Raw genomic sequence first — 26073 nt, 5'->3', positions numbered from 1 at the left:
TCAGCTTCCCTGGATGTACAGCCAAGGGGATGCTGCTTCAGGAAGCTGTTGGTAGTGCACCTCATTGAGCCCCACACAGAACCTGCTGTTCATTGCTTTGAGACCACCAAGCAGAGGCAGAGCCAGAGCTGCAGCACAGGACACATCCATGCTGTGATCAGAGACACAGCCCAGTGGGGAGGCACAAAGCTGAGCTTGGCTGATGATTGCAGTCCTTGCTTGGGTGCCCAGAGGTTTGCACAGCCTCAGGCCCATGCAGCCACCTCAGCACCCTTCAGATCCTCAAGCTGGGCAGTTCAGAGTTGGTGTAGAGGTGTCTGTAGAGGTGCTGGCCTAGAGCATGGCTCTGCCAGCTCTGGGACAGAGTGCTGGGAGTGGCAGCTGGTGCACACTGCGAGGCTGGATGTGCCAGAATACCCTCAGGGGAGCCACGTGTGATATCTGCCTTGGCCCCATTCAAAGTCCTGCCAAAGACATTTGTGGCAAGAAGCCACGCATCTTCTCATGCCAGTTAATGCCTCCGTGGGCCTGCTTGTGAGGAGCTACTTGGCAAAGAGGTGATGACAAAGGCAAGGATTTGAAATGGTTTTTCCATCAGAATATCCTGGAAACAATAAAAAGAAAATTACCTGAGCCAAATCAGCAAAAACAACCAGCCTAGGCTTGTGACACTGATGGGCAAATGATACCTGTGTGCATCAGAAATGGGGAATTTGGTAGCAGTGGCCCTGCCTAAGGTTGTTGAATGCATGGAAATGGTTGTTGGGATTTTAGCCTGAGTATCTAGAGAGATTTCTGAAGCAGAGCCTGTTGCAGACAGCGTGATAGTGAGCAACACTCTGGCTTGTCATTGCCAGACCTGCACAGGGGACACCCGAGCCTAGAACCAGGCATGACCAAGGAGACTGGAACCTGTACACATAAAATGTGGCATGCATCCCATTTCTGCCCTCCCTCCTAATGGATTGATTTCTTCCCTAGCTAAGCTCTTGTCCTAACCTGTGTTTAATCTTCTCTTTCCTTTTCTATCAACCAATCATTAAAGCATAAAAATGTGGCCAAAATACTAAAATGAGATTGTGATTGATAATATTAAAGAGCTGGCTGAAGTGTCCTTCAAGGCAGGAGACTCCAAGAGTCTTGGAGCCCTCAGACAATTTCATAAGCCTACAAAGGCAGAATAAATCCATGGTCAATAGCTCCAAAAATCTGCTCAGCCTGGTGCTCTGGGATGGGATGTAGACAGTCCTGTTCATTCCAGAGCATCAGCACAAATCAGGTGATGGCAGTGAGCTTTAGTCAAAGTCTGGAAGAGTGGTGAAGGTATTTGGTCTGTGGTCATTGCTGAATGAAAGTCTCTCTTCTTTCTGCTGGATGATCTTGCTGGATCTCAGTTCCGGAGTCCAAATTATCCCAGAGTAGGAGGCCAGCAGTCCCCAGCCTTTAGAAGGGAGGTTGCAGATATAGAAAACCAATGGACTGAGAAAAACTCTCTCTTTCATTGTGTGGAGTGCACAAAACAAGGAGGAAGCTTGTATTGTTACTGCAAGGGCTGTACCTCATTCCAGACAAAAGAGAAACCCTTCAGTCCTCAGGATTGCTGTCTTCTTGCCACCACTCACCATGAAATATCATGCAGCTCTGTTGCCCCTTCAAGCCAGGATCTTGAAATATGTAACATATAGACAAACAAATAAAAAGGTGGCTTGAAATCTGAAGGGATTTTTTTTCTTTTTTTTCCTGTATCTTTAAAAATGGAGGAAAATTGTGTGTGCTGTGAAAGGATGACTTAGAAAAATAAAGTACACAGGGTTTCCCAGTGGGAAAGGGGAAAGAGTCAGATAGCAACTGCCTTTTCTCACTCATGGAAAAGCAAAAAGTAGAAATAGCCTTGCTGTCCAGAAAAAGATGAGTGTGGACTGCAGTAAAAGCTCTGTAGCTATGAGCTGATGTCTGCTGTAGTGTCCTGGCCTACCAGCCACATGGGGTCTCAAGGCTGAACACTGAAAGTCCTGTGCTGTGCAAATGGTGGCATAAAACTGAGCAAGCTGCTGGGTTTGCAGGATCAGAGCAGGAGTGGCAAACATGCAGTGTGTGTCTGGGTGAATTGAGGGGTTCCCCTGGACACTTGGATATGGGGATTGGCAGTGGACCAGAATCAGCGGCTGGGCTACTGAGGCAATGTGAGATCAGTAGTGAGCTTTGGCAAGTCTGGCGGTGCTGTAGGACCTCTTTATGGAAGTAGCTAGGGAAGAGCAAGAAAGGGAGCTGTGCTGAATCTTGGGATCTCTGTTTTCTGTCCCTGATTTAATTTCTCTTGTTCTTCCCACGCAGGTGAGATGGACCAAAACTGCTGGCAGCGCGTCGGACAAATTCCAAGAGACGTCAGTGCTTAACGAGACCCTTCGGATTGAGAAGATCCAAAGGCTGCAGGGGGGCCGCTATTACTGTAAAGCAGAAAATGGGGTTGGGGTCCCTGCCATCAAGTCCATTCGAGTAGATGTGCAGTGTAAGTCGTTTAGCGGCAACCCACACCTTCCCACAGTTCTACTGCGTGTCTCTGCCTCGCTGCGGGGCCAGCAGGGAGCTGCATTGCCCTAGGACCACCGGCACCTGACTCAGGAGCAGAGGGACTGCTGTGCTCTCCAAAGGGTCTTTCTTGCCTAGGAGGTTAGATCCATGCCTGCAAAATACAGCTCCGCTGTTCCTGTGATTCATTCTTACTTGGGTGTTGTGATGTCCGTCACTGACAGGGTTCCCTAGCACGTGTCCAGGATGTAGCATTGTGCGTGGCTTCTGCTTTCCTTGTCTTCCTTTTGAAGCTGGCAGAGCTTGAAGCAAGCAATGTTTCTTGAAGCTGGTAGTGCCCTGCATACTGGAGGCATTCCTGAAACCGGTGTCCTGTGCCCAGCATTGCTGCTTCTGTAGCATGCTGGAAACAGAGCTGAAAACTCTTGAATGCAGCCGAGGAGGCTGAGCTGTGATAGAGTGAATGTGAAGGTGACTTAACATTGCCCTAGTTGCTCGTAGTGCCCATAATGTGAAGGTGATTCAACATTTCTCTGGCTGGTACCCATCCTTCTTGAGTCCTGGAGAAGCTAGTGGTTTTCCACCTTGGGCTTCAAGTTTTAAGGGTTTCTCTTAATGTTTGCTTCTTGGACTTAGTATTTATTCTTGGGTTGCTGTGATCAAAAGGGGGGGAAACTAAACTTACTCTGTAAGGCCCAAATGGGAGAAATTCAAGATTTAATATATAGGCAATTTGTTTTGCTCTCTTGGAGAAGGCATTACATTGTCCTTGACTATCCACTATTCCAATTTTCTCCAGCCCAAATAACACCAAATCCCTCTCCTCACTCATTTTTTGAGAAGGCAAGAGGTTGATGCTAAAAAGTTGTAAAGTATGATAAAGCAGCTGAACATGTCATGAGCTGTTCTGCATTCCTTCTAGCTGTTCTCCTTCCTTCTGAGCTGAATCGCACTGTAGTCATCTGTCAGTGGAACAACCTCCAAGATTCAAAACCTCAGTACACACCTGGAGTCTGGGCAGACCTTTTTGCTGCCAGCAGCTGCTGCCTGACTGCTTCCTTTCAGACCTGCTGTCCAGCCCAGGTGTGAAGTGACTCTCACAAAATGTGCCACAGACTTGGGCATCCTTAGCTTTTGGCAGGTTCATGATCCACTGTCCTACTGTATGGCTGGAGTAGCTCCCATCTGTTCCTGCCTTGCCCTACCCTTTACTGGAGTGGTGTAATGTGGGCACTATCCTGTCTAGGCTGTGGAAGTGGATTGCTTCAACAGCAGTCACTGTGGATAGGATGAGTGTGTCCTCATTGGCATTGCATCACTTTGTTTAGACAAGTTCTGGCACCCTCCCTAGATCTGCTTGGCTTCTCTGCCTGTTTCTTCTCTTCCATGTAGTGGAGGCATGTGATAAATCTCCATTGCAAAGGATACTTGGTTTTCTCAAGGCTTAGTGTGATACCTTGCCAGGACCTGGGTCTCTAGGAACAGGACTGTGCCATGAATCTCTTCATGCCCTGAGGGTGCTCCCACGGTGCAGGCTGGAGCTAGAGTGATGTAGCATCCCGTGGTCCCTCATGCAGCTCTGACCTGTAGAACTGTGGGGCTAATGGGGTGGCCAAGGGCTTTCTCATACTAACATCTACTCTGCAGATGGACTTGGTACTGCACCTCTGTTCTGCTCACTTGGTTTTTGGGGAGGAGAGACTATTTTCTGCTAGTATTTGCAGTAGGTACAAGGGAACACATGGGAAAAGCCACGGTTTTTGTTGAACGCTCACCCAGGCAACCCTCAGCTGAATGAACCAGAATTTGAAAACAAACCCCTTCTTTTCCTGCATCCCATTTTGTAGTTAGAGGTAAGTAATCACTCTCATGTGTACCTTGGTGTCCTTGACAGCTGCTGCTAGTCCTCAGTCATACTTTTAGTGTTTGGCAGTGAGGTTGCGCAGAGAGCACCGTTGGTGCCAAGAGGATATTAAACTGGGAACACTAGCCCATGTAGCATAATATTCCTCTGCCCCAAGTGGGCATCAGTGAGGCTTAAAAGTGTTGGTTGGATACTGGCAGAGAGGCGGCTGCTCTTCTGAGTATTTCCATGTGGGAGAGAGAGAAGGTAAGGAAAAGAAAAGAATGAATGTTTACAAGCTTTTATTGTGCATGAAACGTCCCATGTGATCATCTCCATGAACAGCCTTGGGCCAAATTTATCATTGGAGCAGCTCACTGACATCAGTGGCATTACTTGTACATCAAGGACATACCCATTGTTGTAGGACTTATTTTAGCTTTTCTCAGAAGGGCTAGACCTAGAGCTGACTTCTGCAAAAGAGCGCTGAAGAATTCAAAGGAGGAAAGTTTTAGCAACCAAAAAGAAGATGTTTTTTTCTGTGTGGGGAGTAGATGGGAGCCAGGAGACTGGAATGGTGAGCTGCTTCTTCAGTTAGTAAGGCAAGTGTTTACCGAGAAACAATCTCAGAAGGATGACAACTACAGAGTCACTCCTGAAGTTTGAACAAATAAAGTAAGGTTAAAGACAAGGAAGGAGGAAAAGAGGAGAGATTGTGCTCAAGGTCCTGGTCCAAAAGAATTTGATGTTCGGTTATCCTGTGGCCACATGAAGACAGCACTGTATGGAGAGGAGGTTTTTTTTTCCCATCTGCATATGTTTTTCTTCAGCCGTGGGTGTTTTTTGGTTGGTGGAGTTTTTTATGGGATATATTTTGTGTCTGGTCATTATTCTATTAATGGCTCTACTCATATCTCTGCACTATGGTCAAGCAGACAAATTTCAGGTCGCATAACAATTGCTGTCTGCCGAGCATACTGCTCATTAAAAGATGCAAACCCACAAGTTGACACTTGTGATTCAGCAGAGAGCATACGTTGTTTGGATGACATGTTAGCAGAAACTCATCCCTGCTTCCCTCTTCCTTTCTGGAAGTCAGATCTCCAAACTTACAAATCTGTAAAATAAAATATTGTGAAAATTAGGTGGCATGGGAGGGCAGGAGGCGATGAGCCTGTGAAGCATGTGCAGAGAGGATTGTGCTGGCAGCACAGGAGGATACAGGGTACAAGTGCCTCAGTTTCCTTGCAGCTGAAGATGGCGTCATAATGCTCCTGAAAATGTAGAATTGCTTCAACTTGAGCTCAAAAGGTGCCTTATAGACATATTTAAAGACACGGGGACTGATTCCCATTTTAGAGGGCCAATTCTTGTCAAAAGGGATATTTACATTTAACCTCAGTCTCAAAGTGCGTTTGTGAGGAGAAAGATCCACTGCCTCTGAAGTGTCCCCCATGCTACCTTGATGTTCAAACATTGGTATCTGCTGCAACTTCTGAGAAAAGAATCCCTTTTTAGCAGGTGGGCAACTGTAGTGGGGCAGTATGCTCTGTATGGATGGAGAAAATCCTCTTCCTGCAGGGTTATTGTTTCTGTCCTTGAAAATATAGCCACTGATAACCATTGATGCAGTCATGGTGGCTGTGTGTCTGGTGCAAGTACAGTAAGGGAATTGAAAGGAACATCTTCTGTAAAGAAAGAGAACAAAGGAATCTGATCAGTTTAAGGAGAGATAATAGTGTTGCCGTGACTAGAAGTTGCCAAAGGACAGTTGATACAGACTTTGAAGAAAATACACAGAGGATATTTAATAGGAAGAGAGAAAAATTATGCATACCTATTACAGTGTTTTGCATCGCATATTACCATGACTCCTCACAAGATATGCTCTGTCTAGATGACTTTCCAACTCAGCTCCTTGATTTTGTCCTGATTTTTTTACTTTCATTCCTTGTCTTGGAGGTTTGTCATGTCATTTGTATGGACATCTTACAGCCCTGGGCTTAGCCCCATGATTTCAGGAGAGATTTGGGAGCTAGAAGATGGAGAAATGATGGAACAGAGTTTCCTGGGATCCTCTCACTGAAGCAGAAAGTAGTGATTTTCTGTAGGGGGGTACCATTGAGGAATATGAGGCAGCCCACTGCTCTGAGACACATGTGGCAGGCAGGTGGGTTTTTCTGAGGACTGCATGCGGCTCTGCAAACCAGAGACTGCTTTCTATTCCCTGAAGGTTTGTGTGGTGAGCGGGAGAATTCTGGCTTCTCCTGTGTGTTCCCTTTATATATTGGTTGTACTACCTGCCCTCAGGTAGTAAAACTGCTCTTAAATCAGCAGTTGTCATCAGCCAGGTGTGTGAGACCTTCCCCTCTCCTCAGTGGTACCTGGAGCAGCATCTGCCCTGCAGGCTGTGCCCGCAGACCAGGCTTTGCTAACAGCGACTGCGACCCTCCTTGCCTCCCCTGCAGATCTGGATGAGCCTGTTCTCACCGTTCACCAGACCATCAGTGATGTGCGGGGCAGCTTCTACCAGGAGAAGACCGTCTTCCTGCGCTGCACGGTCAACTCCAACCCGCCCGCTCGCTTCATCTGGAAACGGGGAGCTGAGACGCTTTCTCACAGTCAGGACAATGGGGTGGACATCTACGAGCCCCTTTACACACAGGTGAAAATAAGCAAACCTCTGCCAGCTTGTCTTGAGTGTCTTGCTGATGCAGGGCACTGTGGTGGGTGGTGTTTCCTTCCCTGCATGGATTGTGATACTGGGGAGAAGGTGCAGGCTGCCTCCAGAAGGGCAGGTAGACCTTCCTTCTGCATGCAAATTCCCAGGGTGCAAGAGGAGCAGAGCAGTAGGAGGGAGTGTGGCCTAGGAGGACCTTTCCCTTTTTATCACTGTCCCTGAGAGCAGTGACACAGTTCCTCTACTAAGGCTATGCAGCTGTTGGATGGCTGAGACTAAAATCCAAAAAATCCGAAGATAGGATTTTCTCTATCTCCCATTGCTAATTTTTTTTCCTTAATTGAGGGCCCAGGCTCCATATATCAGGGAAGGGCTTCCTGTTTAGCAGTGTGAGCAAATGGCAGGCATTGCTGTGGGATCCATGAGTTTTTCTAATGGCCACAATAATGGGGAGCCCAATGCCTGGGCACTTCCTGATTTGTCCTGGGACAAGGTGTCCATGTCTTTTCTCCTTCTCCTGCCTGCCTGTGTTGGACATCCAGGTTTCCCCTGTAAACACCACTTTCTTCACAGTAATTAGTCAGCCAATGCAATGGGAGATGGAAGGGAACTTTTCTTTTGCCAGGGCACTCTGAGCACGTTACCCTGAGCTGAGCTCAGGAGCTGAACGTACTTTAGACACTAATCAGCCCCAGTACTGCCAGCAAGGCTGCTAGGGAGCACATGGCAGGGATGAGTGGGAAGGGAGGGCTGAAAGGGCAGCTCTCCAGGGCTCCTGTTTCATCCCAAGCACCTTCCTGCATTCCCAAAGCTGGGCCCAGAGCATATTCTGGCTGAGTTTGATTTCTGAGCAATGCTCCAGGCAACCTTTAAGTTAATGTAGTCATGTTCATATTTTATTGAAACACGCCATCTCTGTAGGTCGTGGAAATGGGCATCCAAATGGAAATATTCAGGGGGATGAGGAGGGAGGAGAGAGCTGCAGGTTAGTGGCAGATTTGCAGAAACACTGTAGGTCAAAGCTGCTGTTTGGCCCTGAAGACAGCTTTGTCTCTGTGCTGTGTGCCTCCCAACTAGGACGTCCCTGGCCTTGGAGGAAGCCACCATGGGCTCTTCCAGTTTTCACTAGGCTCAGTGTTATTAACAGGAGATGTTGCCTAATGAGAGGATATCTTAGGACTTGGGATATTTTCTCTAGCTAAATAAGGCATCTGGCAAAAATTCACCATGTTGCAGCATTAATGTTTAAATGGCGCAGCGTGCTGCAGCTCCTGTCAGGCAGTGCTCCTGACATGATGGGTCATTCCCAGCTCTGAAGGAGGGTGTTGGGACTGCTGTGCTCAGACAGGCATGCCCTTGCGGTCCTCTCCTTAACACCAGCATAGGCCTGTACGTTTGGGTTGGTAAGAGTTGAAGTTAACAAAAACACACCTCTGCAGCACTGTTGGAAGGGGAAATCTGGCTGGAATGTTTAACAATGTACCCTTCAGTGGAGTTTGCAGTGTTGTCTTAAAGATGAACCTCTATCAGTGTCATGTTTGAATAGGATTTTACATTAAAAATGAGGTGAAGATTTCAATATTTAAGCTTTTTAAAACTTACTGACACTGAGGGCTTATACCCATGTACCTAAATTCACTAATCAATAAACAGGAGATACATATGACCCTGTCAGTATGTAGATGACACACATATTGTAAATGCCATCATTTGTGTGGCATAGCAACAATTCTCAGGGGACAGGACTCTCTTGGGTTACTGGTACCCTGGGTTTTTTCATTCTAATTTACTCACTCCACGTCCTTGTTCTCTGCATATTAGCATTCCTGAGCTCATTGTCCAGTCCCTTGAGGTTGTTCTCTTGAGGATTTGTCATGCTGACACCTCCTCACACTTGCGGGCGGTTATGGAATGGTTTCTCCAAAAGAGATTTAGACAAACTCAAGGAGAACAACAGCAACAAGCTGTCAGCAGAAGACATATGAGTTGCAGGGTGTGCAGACCATAGGATGATTCTCAGAGCTTTCTGCATTCCATAAATAAAAGTCTACAGAACACGTCTGTCGTTAATGTAACAACTTGGTTCTGTTTCTATAACAAGCCAGTAACTAATGGAGTGCAGGCAGTGATTTTATTTGTTACCTTAGAATGAGAAAAGGCTATCAAACTCTCTGCAGTCACTCTGGATTTACATCAGCATAAATGAGATTAGAATCTGGAGAGGAGGCATCAGAAAGTTTTGGAAGTTCTTTGAGTATTTCTCTGAATTTTTTTTTCTCCTGTACTGCAGATTTCTAGAGCACAACTGTTAATTTGTCATATTTAGGCCAGTATTTGTGCCTCAGTCTGCTCTGATTTACTTTGGTATGGCAATGTTGAGTCCCCAGTGACTTCCTTTGGGTTCCTACTGACATATCGGAGTTAGATCTCAGGGTCTGTTCTGGGGTGGTTAAGGTTTGTCATGTTCTACAAGATGTTTCTGGCAGTAATTAAAGAGAAATTATGCCCAGACCTGTTTGGCAGTGCTCTCAGGTCATGTCAGTCAGTTGCTGGGTGTTTTGTGAAACCCTGGAGGTGAAATGACCACTGCAAATGTTTTGTGTCTCCTTTACATAGAGCTATGGGGTGCTTGAAATCTGCACAGTTCCCTAAGGTTTTCATGGGAGCTGCTGGTAATCGGTAAATTTTGGGACAGGATATGGGCTTGGACTGATGATCTGTGCTTTGGACACCTGTGTCTTTTTTTCCCTATTTTTTTCCCCTATTTTTCCCAAATCCCAGGGTGAAACCAAAGTCCTGAAGCTGAAGAACCTTCGACCTCAGGATTATGCCAGCTACACGTGCCAGGTGTCTGTCCGCAATGTCTGCAGTATTCCTGACAAATCCATCACCTTCCAGCTCACAAACACCACAGGTAAGAGGGGACAGGAAGGGTCCCTGCAGCCCTCTGACCCTTGACTTCCTCAACAGCCATTACCCCTCCAGCAGGATAACCCAGCACTGTCCAGGGCCTGCAGCACCCTGACCTCATTGACATGGCTGCTGGGATTACAGATCCTTCCCATGGAAGTCTTGTGGCCAGGGCTGCTCTAGTTTCTTGTAGCACTGCATGTGGCCAGGCCTGCCATGAGATCATTAAAACAGACTATGTGTAGGTGTTGAGGCACTATGTAGCTTCTAATTCATACACTGTTTTATTTATTTATAATTCTAAGTGACTTTAAAAATAGATTTGATACAGCCTAGAGTGGGGCAGTGCTGCAGGAGTTCTTACAAATAATTCATCCATGTGTGACTCCAGCCTGGTTTGCCAGGCTGTGCTCTAGGCACCTCCCAGGTAACTAGCTCTGCTGGTGCCAGTGTTTGTGGAAAGAATACATCTCCAGTGCCTTCCCAATAAACACATTTTACACTCATATTTGTACTGGCAGTGCTTGAGGGCATCTCCAGTTGTGAGCAGATTCACTTTGGTGCCTCTTGCTTGACGTGCAATAAGTGAACGAAAACTGAGTGTCATATACAAATACTGGCAATGACTGGATTGCAACCTGTCCATTAAAAAAACCCAAACCAAAACTACACACACGATAAAAAAATCCCCACCCATAAAGCCCTCATGTGTGTTGAATATTTGCAAATAATAAGTAAATGTCAGGAAATTGCTTCCAGCCCTGGCGTATTCCATGATCAGAGAGAAAGGCATTGTAACTGTTTGAATTATTCACCTCTCTAATGTAACACAAAGCAGTTTGCATCCCCTGTGTCATCTTTGTGCAGTGGAAACAGAACTTTTTTTGATGTTGTTAACTGTTGACAGGATACTGTGGATATTTTTTAAATTATGTTTATTGATCTGAGTTGAGTTCCAAGGTGCTGAACAATAGTTTCTCATTTTATGTAGGAAGAAGAAAAATAATGAGCTTAAGAAAGCGAATTATAGCTAATGTCAGAAAAAAAGTATTCTCTTTGTAGTAAGATTTCTAAACATGTCTCGAACAACTCACCTTATTATCTGAATTTCTCTCAGGATGAGAGTGTAAAAAAATGTTGAAATATTCCCTCTAAAAACTTATCTTCTGTTCATGATGAAGGAAGGGATCTTATACAGCTCTTCTTCCCTGTGTACCTTTACCTTTGAAGAGTTAGAAAATCAAATTTCTCTTTATGTCCGCTCCCCCTGCCAGCCCAAGCACAGGGAAACTGCTCCTTATTTCAGTCCATCCCCTGTCATGGGGAAAATGTCTTTTCAGGTTGTACTTGATAGTACAACTTGATAGTATTTGTCAGCGATATGGCTCAATTGACACCAGTTTCTTAAGCACATCTATCTAGGGTTTTTTTCTCCTGTTTTTAATTATAAATGCATATTTATACATAGTTACTGTGGAGCCTGGCACTACAAGCTCAAAGGGGCCATGGAAAATGTGTTCTTAGCAAATTGTATTAAAAGTTGGCAGTGAAAATGAAGCTGGCATTGCGGTGGGAGCAGGGTTTATGTTAAATAGCATGGCTATATTTAACATGAAATATTATATGGGTTACTTGCCCTGTAGGTAGTATTGTGCATAGGTGAGGAAATATTTAAATGAAATTCTTTAATTCTCTCCTATTTTGCCTAGGTCTTTTCTCTTCCCCTTGTGCTTGTGCTTTCACAGTTTCTCTAGACCTGGCTGTGCCCAGAATCCTGAGCAGCTTCACTCAGGATTCCTTTGCCTTTATAACTGAGAAGGGTCCAAAGGATGCTGAAATGCTTGGAAATTTCTCTCTCTTAAATATTTATAGTCCAGGCACTACAGGCCGTGAGGTGAATTGGTGGGTCAGGTCAGGTCAGGCCAGGGGAATCTCCTCAGCTCATTTGCTGTTCCTCAGCTGGCTCCTCAATGTCCTTTGGGCAGATCATAGTCTCTGGTAAGGAGATGGACTTCTCCTAAGCTCTGCCTAGCAACTTGGCCTCGCAGCAGGGAATGGGTTGTTTGTCTGCAGCGTTGGTGGGAAGGAGATGTCCCTGCTCCCTCTCTGTTCTGCTGCTGTTGCCTGGCTCCAGAGCAGCAGGTTGGGTCCACAGAGCCACAGGACCAGCTCAGCACCAGGCTGCCATCACCCGCTACAGCAGGGGCAGCCTGACTTTTCCCTCTTCCTCAATTTCTGCAATATTAACCAGCCCAGCTGGTTAATTCTCCTGCAGTTTTACTGCAGCAAATTGGACTTCAAAGGGAATTGAAAGCGATTCTTTGTTTTTAATGGTCCCTCGCTGCTCGGCAGACTCCGCCAGCAGGTTTTCTGAGCCAAGAACAAAAGGAATTGCCACAGGTTACAAATAAATGAGAATCATCTCCTGCATAACAATGTCTGCAGTCTGTTAACCTCTGTCGGGAGTGGGAGTGGGGAGTGGCAGCCCACGCAGGCTGCCACAGCCAAGGCTCCATCCTGGGGCATGTCGTGGGAGCTCGCCTCCTGCAGCTGTGGCAGGTGGCGGATTTGCAGTGTCCCTGCCTCGTTCATGCATGCACACACAGCCTGCCCTCATGCAGTGCTTGCATGTTACCTTTTTAACATGTTGCCTTGCCCAGAGCTGGGCAAGATGAGTGTGGGTCAGATATTTGCATATCCAATCCCAAACCTGCAAGAGCCCTAAATCTTAACCAGAGCCTGCAGGACCTCTGGTTTGTGCTCCCCAACTCTGACACCTTCTCTCTGGACATGGGCTGGTCTCAGGCTTTCTCTGTCTCTGACAAGGATGGATGGAGATTCCCAGGCAAGATGCTGCATCTGCCAGTTTGTCTGTGCACTGTGAACCTGAGACCAATTCAATGTCCAAGGGCAGAAACAGCTATTTGGTGTCAGCCACACTGAGTTAGTGACAGGAATGTGTCCTGCCCAACCACGGTGAGTTGAGCTATTGTGTTTATGGGCTTCATACTATCTCATGAAACCATCTGGAGCTTGGTGAGGAAGTACAAATCCTTCCTTTGCTATTTAATAAGCATTAACCCTTGCACACTATTTACAAGACTCCTGCAAAGAGACCTGACAAAGTCTGTTTGAATTTCGGGAGGCCACAGCCTGCACTCAAAGTCCCCAACCACTGGCCTCAAAATGGCCAGTGGAGGTAGCAGAAGAGCCACCTTCTTCCTTAGGCATGGCTGGCCACCTCTGACACAAATAGTATGTGCAATGGCCAGGGAGGACATTATATTCAGTTCACCAAAGCAATATCCCAGCATGGCAGTAGTTGTGCCACTAAATTATGGCACCGGTGCTGAGGAGAGGAGAGTCCTCCTTGCCTTGTTTGTATGGGCTGTAATTCAGAGATCCAACACAAATCCAGCACAGCTCATTAACACAGGGTCCAGGGAGAGAAGAGGCAGAAATAATGATGCTGTTAAATCAGGCTTCATGAATATGGAACAATGTCTTATTTTGCATTATTATGGCCGTTACTTAAAACATACTCCCAGCTTTTTTGCTGGGGACTGCTACTTTCTCAGCTCCGTCTGGATGGAGCCAGTGATAGTGCTCATAGAGGCTTTGAAAGACTTTTCATGGAATGAAATGGAGAATACAAAGGGAAGGATTTTTGGATCAGTTCCTAGAGGAGGCTGTAGTGAGAAATAAAATAAAACCTAACAAACAGGCGCCAAGGCATTCAAAGGAGAGGTTGTGTAGACACTTTGAATCAGTCTCAACTCATCTGAATGTGAAGGAGAATTGCTCTGGTTGTGATGGCCCCCAGGTGTACAGAAAAGCATATTAAACACCTGAGGAGGTGAAGGAGATTAAGAGCCAGGTCAGAGCTGCTGTTAATGGTCTGTTAAGGTGCAGACAGGTCCTGGTCCTCCATATCAGTCTCCAAGCTGCAAGGACTATCTGCTTGGCAAAGCCTTTGCCTCTCAAAGATGTCCAGTTGGGTGTGAGAGATAGAGAGTTGTGTCATGGGATAGCTGAAGAAAGCTTTTTTTAATGATAGACCTTCCCTAAAGCTCACTCCTTGGGATGGAAACTCTGAATCAGAGGAGTGGTTTAGTGCCAGCTGTCCTTGAGCACAAGCAGTGGTTGGGTTCAAGCAGGCTCCTTTGAGGCTGTACTTTCTCCTTCTCCTCTCCATCAAGGCTACAAAGGTTTCCATTGCCCTTAGGCCTGGCTGCAGTTGTTCAGTGGCCTGAAACTTCAGGCCTTGGGTTTTCACTGCCAAATGTTGACTGTTTGCTACCCCTTTATGTGTAGAGTGGGTTTATTGGGCTTTTCTTCTGACTTGCATCCTAAAGCCATAGAGAACCTGCACTGAGCGCTGATAAAATGTCATAGCTGCTTTGGGCCCCAGTCCTAAGCACTACTGGTAGAGTGTTTTGTGGGGCAGTGTGAGGTCCTGCCTGCTCTGTTTCCTAGCCATAAAAGAGCAGAGTGCTCTTATTCAAAGATGTGATAATGATCATACTTTAGATTGATTATATTTGTAATCAATTCATAGATCTTTCCAGCTGTCCCTACTCAAACCAGCCATCAACAAGAACAAATCATTAAAAGTATGAAGCTGTGCACAGGCAGGTGGATGGGTCATTCTCAAGCTCTGAAGTGTCCCTCTTTGTGCTTTTCCAGCCCCACCTGCTCTGAAGCTGTCTGTCAATGAGACACTGGTGGTCAACCCTGGTGACAACATCACCATGCAGTGCTCTCTGACAGGCGGTGACCCACAGCCAGAAGTGCTTTGGTCCCACTCTCCTGGCCCCATGCCTCCCAACAGCCTCGTGCAAGGAGGCAACCTCACCATCTGGAGGATCCGTGTGGAGGACTCGGGCTACTACAACTGCACGGCCATCAACAACGTGGGCAACCCGGCAAAGAAGATTGTGAACCTGCTGGTGCGGTGTAAGCTGCTGCTTCTCTCTGAGCGTGTGTTTTCAGGGATGGGGGAATTGCATTCCTCCTGGCTGTTCTTGTACAGCTCAGGGCGAATGTGATATTTAGTAGTAATTAATATTCTGGAGAAGCGCCTGTGCAAGTTTCTCTGCTCCCAGACCAACGGCTGTGCAAGCGCTGCTTGCAGCTTCATCCTGGGCTGTAGCATTATCCTGAATTGGATGAGCCCAGAGTGCCAGATGGGAGGCCCTTGGGACATTTTGTGGGAACGTAAGTGGGAGAGGTCTTTGGGCAGATTTTGCATGGAAATATTGCCTTTCTGAGGAGCAAAGAACAGTTTTCCTGTCCCATGCAGGATACTTTGATATCCCTAACCAGTTTTGCACTTCTGTTCATCTCAGCCATGAAGAATGCCACATTCCAAATCACTCCTGATGTGATCAAAGAGAGCGAGACCATCCAGTTAGGCCAGGACTTGAAGCTCTCATGCCATGTAGATGCTGTGCCCCAGGAGAAGGTTGTCTACTCATGGTACAAGAATGGAAAACCAGCCAGGTTCTCAGACCGGCTGCTCATCACCCGCAACGACCCCGAGCTCCCACCTGTGACGTGCAGCTTGGAGATTATTGACCTGAGATTCAGTGACTATGGCACCTACCTGTGCGTGGCTACCTTCCAGGGAGCACCCATTCCTGACCTCAGTGTGGAGGTGAACATCTCCTCAGAGACAGGTGAGCCTCTCTCTGGCAGGGAGGACCCCAGAGGAGCGTTTGGCATCACTGGCTGCCCCACAGCCTCTGCCTCTGGCTTTTTTGAAGAACTTCACATGCATGTCTTGAATGCTAGTGGAGAAAGGTCTTACATCCTCAGGAAAGCACTTGGCTCAGATTGGAGATGGGTAATAGTTACAACTTCTTTGTCAGATGTATTATGTACCAAGTAGATCTTCCTTTATGTTTTCTCCCTATGAAAAGTCCAAAGTGCACTCCAGCTACAGAGGCAGCTTTACAGTGTGATTGTTCAAACAAACCTCCACACTGTGAAGGAAGGAAGAAGTGGTGGTATTTCAGCAATTTTAGAGTGTCCCTTTGCTTAGAAGTGAGTAAAAGAGAAAAAAACCTGCTCTTTCTTTTCTTTGGCATTGTTTCCAGGATACAGTTTCTGTGAAAACTTTTAATGTTTGCTGGATGGCAAATGCAGTCTGCCTTGGGCCCTCTCTGGAGGAGTGTCAGTGTCATAAATGCCACCCCCCTAAAATCAGGGTCAGAGCTTCACCCCATGGCCCAGTGAGGACTGGACAAATATGTCAGTGTTTGTCAGTCATGCTGGGGACTAAAATATAGAGTCTCAGGGCTGTCTTTCTCTTTCTGTAGAAGTGGTGGGTCCACCTGTACTCTCCATTTCATCCATGTCATTGTGCTGCCTTTCCAGGACCATGAGGGTGCAGCACAAAGAAACATTGTGTTAGTGATCTGATGGAAGACTCCTCAGGGGAGTCAGCTGCCCACAGATTTTGACCTGCACCTTCACAGAATGTTACTTCTCAGTCCCTGGTTATGCTGGATCCACAGGCCAGGCTGATCTCACTCTTTATTCTGGATGCTGCTCACTTCAACTCCCCAGAAAAAAGTGCTGCAACTACTCTTGGTGCTTTGGGAAGCCCTTGTCTCCCATTAGAAATTCTGGGGGCAACCTGCTCCTGATAGGATTGCATCCAGCTCTGGTTGGCAGCCTGGGGACTGAGCCCTGGCTGTGCCATGGATCCACTCAACACTGAAGAATGATCCTTCCTTTGTGGACAGCCATGGAAGGCAGGACCTCTCCATGCCAGCCAACACCAACCCTGTTACACCAACAGGGAACAAAACTGGGGGAACTCGCCAATCCTGGTGCAAAATTGGCTTTCCCAAACTTGTATGGCTGATACCACCTGGAACAATTATTTTTGCCCAAGATCACTAGATGGCAGAGTGCAGTTGTGTTTAACACTGCAAGGGTGGGAGGCTGTGAAGAGCTGGGACACCTGGGATGATTCCACCAAGAGGCTTGGCAGTGTCTGACAGTGCAGGTATTGGTCCAAGCACCAGCCAGTTGCTGTCTTAAAGGAGGTGTCTGTGGTGACAGGTTGCCCTGTGACTGTCTGGAGGAGAGTGAGTCTCATATGCCCATGTGGATGCTGCCAGTGATGAAGGGAAGGAGGGCGGCCTGGGGCATTTTGGAGCCTCTCTGTGACAGCCTGGGCCAGCAGGACTGCTTTGTGTCCCAGGGAATGAAAACAGCCATCCCTGCTGGAGCAGTCCTCTATGCAGCAGCTGGGGCTGTCCCACATGCAACATCCCCATAATCAGCAACAAGCCACCTCCAGCATGTGATTCCCAACATGTGATTCCCAATATGTGATTCCCACATAAAACACCTTGCTCCACAAGATGAGCAAGAGGACAGCAGCAGTGACTCCATGTTTCCCCACTGAGCAAAGCCTGAGCTCATCAAAGTGGCTGCCTCCACTGAGCAGCTCCAAGGTGATAGCTTTAATTAAAAAAAAAAATCTTCAAATGCAATTTACAACTTTACCTGTGGAGAAAATTGCCACTCACCAGGTGAGCAGCTGCTGGCAGCGTTAGCTCTGAGAGTGCTGCCGTCCTTTCACACCGTGCAGGACAGGGTGTGATGAGATTCCCCAGCCCACGGGAGACCTGCAAATTGAAAATGTGCCCTCCGTGTTGCATAGGGAGGTCATTGCAGAGGGAGATTAGGCTGGATCCATCCTAAATTTGTTCATAAAGAGCTGCAGGCTGTAACACGTACAATTACCATAGCATACTCTCCTTTGCTGGAGCTGAATTGAGCTAATGTTGGTCAGACCAGCTTGTTACAGCTTCTGTAGTCCTGTACTTTGATTTAAATGGAAACGAAGTACATGGCCCTTGCAGTTATGGAAGTGTCAATCCAAATGTTGCCACTGTCAGCAGGAAGGGCTGAAAAAGGAGCTTTCAGAAAAGATTGTGACCATATTTACCTCAGCTGAACTGTTGACTCTGAAGTCTAGCTCAAATAAATTGTCAATATTATGTGTGGTTTAGCACAAAAATCCCCTTCCTGGGTTCTTGGTGGAATTGGGGATGTGAACAGCCAACCTCTTCCCACTGACATCTCTGTACCCTGTATTCAATGGATTTCTTTTAAGCTTTGTTTATCAGCAAAGTTTTGGTTGTCAGTTGATGGCTGGATATTTCTTTTGAGTGTTACTGTGCCTCCAGCTCTAGCCTCAGCTAGGCAGCAATTCTGGTGGATGAGCTCTTCCCAGCCTCGAAGGGATGCCAGGAGTGATTGTTGCTGGGACACATCTCTCACTCAAATGAACCAGAGGTCTGTTGGTGTGAGAATTTCACAGTGCATTCACCAATAAAAACAAAATAAATAATAAAAGTAAAATATGCAATAAAAGTAAAATAAGCAAAGACGCTTGAAAAGAGCTGATTCCTTGCTGTGGTTTAGGAACAAACAGGGATCTTGGACCTCTGAGAAGGCTGGAGAGGAGATCTGCAAGCACTTATCCTTTAAGTCTTGATTTTGGTCTGACCTGGATAAGGTGTCTAGATACCTCGGCAAATATGACTTCTATTTTTGGCCAAAAGACTGCAGTTCCACTTGAGAAATTCACTGACCAGAAATTGAGAAATGGATCAAAGAGGCTTTTGCCTTTGTGTTCCTTAATGCTATCCCTGCAGCTGGATAGCATTTTGCAAACAGAGGGATGGGAGCCTGGAGTCTGCCCCAATACGCCTGGCCCTTGGCAGTGATATTGGGGGACACTGCTGGAAAGGCTGAATCCTCCTTGGTGCCCTGAAGCTCCAGACCCTGCAGGATAACTTGCATGGACACTGTGTTCATAGAAGGGCTGCAGTGTGTCGAGCGGAAACCTTTGGGATTCAAGGCTGTTGCTGTGATTTCATCAGAAGCATCTCGAGACTATTCCTTCCTTGCTGAAGATGCAGTGTAAAATGATTCCTTTCTTGTCTCTCTTTCAGTGCCACCAACAATAAGTGTCCCCAAGGGTCAGTCTGCCGTCACTGTGCGGGAAGGCTCCAGGGCTGAGCTGCAGTGCGAGGTTCGAGGAAAGCCCAAGCCACCCATCCTCTGGTCCCGGGTGGACAAGGAAACCCCCATGCCTTCAGGGACAATGACAATGGAGACCTACGATGGGAAGCTGCACTTGGAGAGCGTGAGCCGAGAAATGAGTGGGACCTATAAGTGTCAGACAGCCAGGTACAATGGATTTAACATCAGACCCCGGGAAGCCCTGGTGCAGCTCAACGTGCAGTGTGAGTACAGCCATGCAGCGCTGGAGTGCCTGCCTGAATGCCTGTGTACACAAAAGCCTGGGGGCTAGACAGGGTTGACCTTTCTTACTGGGCTGAGCAGACACATCTCTTTTGTCTGGGGACCTTTGAACAGTTTATATTTAATTGGTCTAAGGGCAGGGTACCATAAGGCAAGCAAGTGGAAGGGAGAGGTGTTGTGTGTATTTGTGTACAAGGGTTTCTATTTCCATGTCAGGGGATGAGTGCATCTTTACCAGGTGTGTTTATGTGCATTACATGTGTGTAAAATACCTTCAGGGTATGTTAGTAAGTTTGTAAAGTCAAGAACTCAAAAGGTGGAAAATGAATGTTATTTAGATCATTTCCACACCACAACGCTTTCTTCAACTTAGTTACCCCTGGATATGTCTGAATCATTTTGCCTGAAAAGCAGGGATAGGTGACAGGGAATCTGTACTCCCAAATGGTTTTCATACAGCCAGGCTGTGAGTAACAGGAAGCTGATACTTAGCAGGTGTGTGGGGTGATTTTGGCTATGGTTCTCCCAGCCCCACTTAAAGGCAGTATCTGTACACAGAGGTGAACATGGAGGGTGGCACGCTGCATTGGGTGACATCTCCATCCTTTCCCTGCAGTGGATTCTCCCTCCAGAGAAGTGAGAGCCTGCTCAGCTCCCTCAGCTGTTGAGGTGTGTTTTGACAGGCAGCAGTCTGTGCTCTCTCTCTTACAAGGCTTGAAATCAGATTGGGGGAAGGCAGCCAGATAAAATGCCTTGGCTCTCCCTGCAGATCCTGTCCCATTAGTGCAGTGTGATTGCTGAGCACTGGCAGAGTGCTGTGAGCAGCACAGATCTGGCAGGTGTGGGGCGGGCAGGGAACAGGTTAATTTACACCTGGGCATGCTGCCTGTGAGGTGTGAGTGACAAGCCTCCAGACACAGCACAGCAGCACTCATTAGACATGCTGCCACACTTCTCCCAGCCTCGCTCCCCAGGAATAGGAGAAGTGAGACCGGAGCAGACAACCTGGCTGAAGCCAACCAGACAAACTGCTCACAGATGTGAGCTGCTGGGAGCACAGCAATATCAGAGGTGTGTGAAATCCTGCAGGCACTTAGGGTATTTGAAGAGCCCCTTTCAAAATTATCTCTGTCTATTCAGGAGCCTTGCAGGTTTAGATTACAGGATGAGATAGGGAAATGTGTGAAGATTTCCATGCTGGTAAGTACATGTGGAGAAGCTTCCCTTAAGCAGGGTGAAAATGGGAGTCCTGATTTGAGCTGTTGAGGAAGACAGCCTGGTTCAATCATACTGGACTTGGAAGGACATGGCAGGGAAGGTGATTCTTAGTCACACCAAGAGACAATGACAGATATAGCAAAATTTCACTTGGGAGCCAAGAACCATCATACTGGCTGGTGTCCCCAGTTTGGTGTGGGTGTTTGAAAGCTGTAGAGCTGTGTGGACCTCGCTTGACCCTCCCTGCCCCTGCAGAGGGAGCAGCAGTGCTGAGCTTGGGATGAATTCACTCATACTGGGTGGTCTGGAGGGGGATCACAGACCCGAATCTTGGGCTGAAGGGATAGGACATGATTCCCCACACGAGAAAGATGGTAGGTGCAAGCCAGAAGCTATCTGGGGTGGGGACTATGATGTGACCCTCAAGAAAGCAAAGATGCAATGAATGTGTGTGTAAAGGGTAGTTGAACACACTTTTCCTACACCTCATCCCATGGCCAAGCAACACTTTATTGTGATTTTGTCCAAGTAATGGTCATATAGTCCACATGCCAGCCCACCCAAACAGCCCCCTTCCCTTGTCAATCTGTTATGTGTACCTTAGTGGAAGCTGGGTGCATACTGAGTGTTTGTACACCTGAGCTGTCTCCTCCTGCCTGGACAACATGGAAAGACTTCATGGTGGCACTGCCTGTTCTGTGCCTCAGCAGGCAGCTGGGGTTTCAGTGCTGTCGATTGCTCCTTGCATTAGTATGAAAATGGAAGAAACCAAGAAAATAGAACAAGAATTGCCCTCATCCCTTTTACACCTCCTCCCTTTCCCTTCATGCATAAAGCAGACCCAGAAACAACACAGTCCCTGTTTATCCCTGTCCTCCTTGTCCATGCTGCTGGGAGGATGTGGGTGCAGCAGGGGCTGCTGTGCTTAATTGAAACACAGCTTTCCAGCGTGGGCAGCTCATTAGTTCGGCGGCTCGCTCTGGAATTCTCATCTTGCTGGAAATGCGGATCGTGTGGCTCCTGCCGCCTCGGTGATGAGCGCTTCTCCCGCTTGGCGCAGGCGGCGCATCCCTGCGGAGGGGCGCGCCCCGCGGGGCCGCGCGTGTGCACGCATCAGCCGGCGCGTGTGCGCGGCCGCGGGAGCGCGCCGGGAGCCGCGCGGGAATCGGGCTGCTCCTCTGATCTGCTCCAGAGCCAAAGTCGCGAAATCAATACAGCAGATCTGATTGGATGTCAGAACCGGTTTCTGTGTTTCCCTTCACCCTTGGTTTTCTCCCTTCATCCTCATGCATATGGTGCTCTGTTGTAACAAGCTAGTCCAGAAATAGGCTTTTCCAACCGCACTGCAATTGTGGAAGGAGAATAAGAAGACAAAAAGAACAAGTCAGCTGTCAAAAAAAGGTGTTTGGACTTTTTAGTATTTTGTTTTGTATTTAGAAAGCAGAAAAAGTTGCTTTTATTTTTGTATTTAGAAAGCAGAAGAAATTGCTTTTCTGTTAGCTTATGAGCTGAAATTGTCTATCATCAGCTCTCTGACAGGATGGATGATCTGTTCCCTGGACTTCTTGGTCTGTAGTGTAGAGCTTTGAAAGATTAATAAGTTTATGAAAGTCTGCGCAGCCGTATATGTCTGTGTTTAAGATGAAGAAATGTTGTATAATGGTTATAGTGAGAGACTGGGCTTGTCAGAACTCCTGGGAATCTACACTTGGATTGGCAATGTCTTGTCATTTTTTCCTGTACCTTCAAAACAGGAATAAAACTGACCCATCTAATCGAAGATTTGTGGAACAAATAATAACCATAGCACTTCTAAGTCTTGAAATAAAAATATTAATGGAGTGGGGGAGTGCTGTTAATAATATCAATGCTATCATTGATACTGTTATCAAGGGGTTTTTCCAGGACCAGGTACTTGCAGAGAATCCCATCAGAAAAATGAATCCTCTGCAGAGGTGTGTTTAAAATCAGAGCTGGGCCACCCTTTGTGGGGTAACTAGTCCAAGGCTGTGAAACACACACTGGGCTTGAAAATGTGCAGCAGTCTGGGTTTTGGAACTCAGTAGTGTCATTTGAGCTGCTGTGTATGAGAAGAGGAAAGAAAGCAGGCATGTGTGGATCAGTGTAAAGGATGCTACTTAGATATTAATTTAGCAAATATGTAACGAAAAACTGAAAGACGTGTATTAGCCATGTAACCTAAAAGGCTGCTCAAAGCAGTATTTGCAGGAATTACACAGGTTGGTAGTGACTTGAAGCTCTGGCTGTTGCTAGAGGCAGCCCTTGAGATGATTGTCTTACAAATGGTGAATATGACATTTGCTCTGTTAGAGCCTCATAAAACAGTGTGGTGAAAATTGCAGTCTTACTACATTTTCCTGCTCAAGTAATATCATGTCATCTCTGATGCTTTGCCAGTCCTGGACAACATCTCATAAACCACTGCACAGCTCCATCCAAGTCCAGCTCAGCCCTCCACTCCTCATCCCACCTGATCCTCGATACATCTATTCCCCTATTTTTCTGCAGATGAGTTTATTTTCCTTCACAGCACTCGCTACGTGCTGTCTCAGGCCCACACCTGACCATCTGAATGGCTTCTCCCTCTTTAGATAACCATCAAAACCTGGTAGAAGAGCACCTGTGTCCTCTGTTGAGTTGTTAATTACTTCACCAAGTTCTGAAGATGAGATGAGCAGATTTTTGCTGCTGCCATTTTTGTCTTTTGCAGAGGTTTTGGTGTCTCTGAGTGCCGAAGAAGAGTAGGAGGAAAGGGCAATAGTTATATGGGGCTGACTTTGTTTTCACTATTCAAGCCTGAAAGTTGGCCCTGTTTCCCATGTTGGGATCACACAGCAGGTGAAATCTTTGCAGGAAGAAAGACTAGGAAAGGAATTCACCTTCTTCTCTGCAATAACATGGCCTGTGAATTTACCTCTTCTGGATCTAAAGTAATAGCCCACAATCATCTGTGACTGATCTCCAAAGGATTACGCTTACTGCCCTTAGATAAAGTTCTGCCACATTAGGCAGCAGGTGGGTTATTGTGCTTTATCTTCAAAGCATAGTGAATGTTAGGTGTAATCAGGAGAGCAGATTGGCATTCCCTTTGGAGGGATGGGTATCAGGACTTCAGGAGCCATTTACAGTCTTAGACACAGGCACTGCTATAGGGCTGGTGGCTGGCAGGTCTGGCTCTGCCCTGACCTGGAGGGCTGCCAGAACACGTCCTGCTGGGGCATCTGTTGCCAGTGTCACTTTAACTAATGTTCAGGTGGGCACAGATATGTTTTCCTATTCAAGCTCACACACTGGCAAATGTTATTCCTGGTCACACATTGTTGACTCATTCCTCTTTAAAATCCTGCTGAAGCCATCGGCAGTACATCAGGCAGGCGATAGTCAGCATCAATTCCCCGTGTTATCTGTGTAGCAAACACAAGAGCGGGGAGCAGGGGAGGAGGGATACTGTAAATAAGTAAGAAACATTGCTGGCTCCATGCAACTGGAAATGGAAATGCATTAAACTGTTTCGATCAGCTGTTGGAGCCATAGCTCAATGTCAGTGCTTCTTGCTGGGGCCTTGCCCCCTCCTGAAATATAAGCTTGGATATTAACTGCTCTCTTAAAAGTGCTCTTGAGACGTGTTTTGGGCATGGAGATGTTTTTGCAGAGTGGCTAAGACGGGGCTTTTGGCTGCTAAGAGCTCCCTGCAGCTCTCCCTGCTATGAAGGGAGTCTAAGAGAAATGAGGCTGTCAGGGGCCAGAGCTGACCCCTCCATCTGTGGCTGAGCTGGCTTATCTGTCCTGCTGCTCGGCCATGTGAGCTGCACTGTGGAGCCATCTGCTAAGAATTTTAGACCTGGTTGGTTTAATTTCTGAGTGTATATATTTATAGTGATGGCTTTGTTTTTCTTTATTGTCTTCATTGGTGAAATTCATCCTGATACCCTCCCCCAAGATGAGGAGCACAGTTCAGGAGCTAACTTGGGGGGCAGAAGATGCTTTTTCTGCTCTTGTAGAGAGTGGAGCTTTCCTACTCTTTCATTCATGTTTCATTATTGCTGTTCTCCATGGTACACGTGTTGCTGGCAAGAGAGGGGAACCTCAGGCTCTCCTGCCAGCTACAACTCTGGTGTGTTCTGGATCATTTTACACCATCAAAGGTTTAAGAATGAACTGATGCTCTGGGGCAAGTGTGTCTGTATCCAAAGCCAAAGGAAAGCTGTGCCTTCTGCAAGTTCAGGGTTTGCAACCTTAGAGACTTTAATTGGTAGAAAGAATAAAATAACTCCTAGCAATGGGCATGATATTGAACCACCAGTCTAAACAAAGCCTGACCTGGTAGTTAGGTTTCACTTTGATGGAAATCTTCCCTGCTTCTCCCCACATAAGAGGTTTATGTGACTGAACTGAAAGTATACATGTGATTTCTGCATTTCTCTCAATACACAGCACCCCTCTGCTTCCTTTTTAAGAGCAGAGGGTTTCATTCCTGATTGTCAACACACTTTTTTCCTGCAGTATCTTGTTTGGGATTAAGCTCCTTAGAGCTCGTGTTTGTGCACGCAGCCCTGTCCTGGGTGATATGGCATTAGGATTGCTCTCTCTGCTTCCCAGTGCCCAGGCTGCTAACAACTAATTAGAGTTGTCAGTCTCAGGACAGGCTGAAGTTTTACTCTGTCATGACTGTAAACCCAAATGGCCACAGTTCAGAACAAAGTAATAATCACAGACACTTACAGCTGGCCTCAGATTTGTCATAACAATTACCATGTATTGGTCCTGGGGCCTGATAGATGGAGTCTGTGACAGTGCTCACATCAGTTAAGAATTGGGTCCTCACATGGGCTTGTACCAAAAGTTACTGTGTAGGACTCATTGGTCCTGCCCTCCTGCCAGCCTCAAGCCTTTAAGTCTGGCTGGCTAAGGATGCTTAGCTAAAGCCTTCTTCTTTGGAACACCTTTATGTTCATACAGCAGAGCCCCAGTGCTGGGGCTTTTTTGTAGCATTTGTTATATCCAGTTTTAAAAAAACAAACAAACAAACAAACAACCCATATTTCACAGGGTAAAGCAGTTGTATGAGTTTGGGCTGGTCTGAATTTTTGTCATCAGTGTTTAACAGTTGGGTCTTACCCTGCAAGAGCTGTGGTCTTTTCTCTGCTTGCTACCTTGTGGGGATGGTTCCCATGTGCTGCCACTCACTCAGATTTCTTGGGAAGGGAAGCCTCTCTTGTGCCCTGAGAGCTTTCCTGATTCACCTCTTTGATTGAAATTGGTCTGACAGGGCATGTCTGCACCCTGTGGTGGCCAGGAGATACAAGAGACTTCAGACATAAAGCAAAAGGCCCAGATGGCAGGGGGATTTCGGAGGCCGTGGAGCAGATTTTGCAAAGCTGGCATGTCCAGTCTGTGGCACCACACGTCAGATGCAAAGTGCAGTGAGGCCTCCTCGCTGTGCCCTGCGTAAAAGACCATGAAAGGAGAGAGGAAAATCCCCAGATATGCATGTCAGGAAGGTGGGAACCTGCCTTAAAGCTGGAACCTGGGTCTGCTGTGTGAGACTGCAGCCCACCTGCGCTGCCATTCAGCTTCTGTG

General features: G+C 47.0%; 1 protein-coding gene across 2 annotated transcripts in view; it reads left to right on the top strand.

Annotated features, from left to right (window-relative positions):
* MDGA1 (MAM domain containing glycosylphosphatidylinositol anchor 1) overlaps positions 1 to 26073 on the top strand; it is a 146691-nt gene that overhangs the window by 46920 nt on the left and 73698 nt on the right. For both annotated transcript variants that reach the window (XM_064708889.1, XM_064708890.1), the window contains exons 3-8: positions 2335 to 2509; positions 6841 to 7037; positions 9834 to 9966; positions 14649 to 14918; positions 15311 to 15640; positions 18941 to 19234. In XM_064708889.1, the coding sequence (XP_064564959.1) occupies positions 2335 to 2509; positions 6841 to 7037; positions 9834 to 9966; positions 14649 to 14918; positions 15311 to 15640; positions 18941 to 19234 (1399 nt within the window). The remainder of the gene's footprint in view (positions 1 to 2334; positions 2510 to 6840; positions 7038 to 9833; positions 9967 to 14648; positions 14919 to 15310; positions 15641 to 18940; positions 19235 to 26073) is intronic.

Source organism: Zonotrichia leucophrys, chromosome 3 (genome assembly GCF_028769735.1).
Source record: "Zonotrichia leucophrys gambelii isolate GWCS_2022_RI chromosome 3, RI_Zleu_2.0, whole genome shotgun sequence".
Lineage (NCBI taxonomy): Eukaryota > Metazoa > Chordata > Aves > Passeriformes > Passerellidae > Zonotrichia > Zonotrichia leucophrys.
The sequence above is the reverse complement of the archived record's forward strand: the minus strand, read 5'-3'. Positions and strand labels throughout refer to the sequence as shown.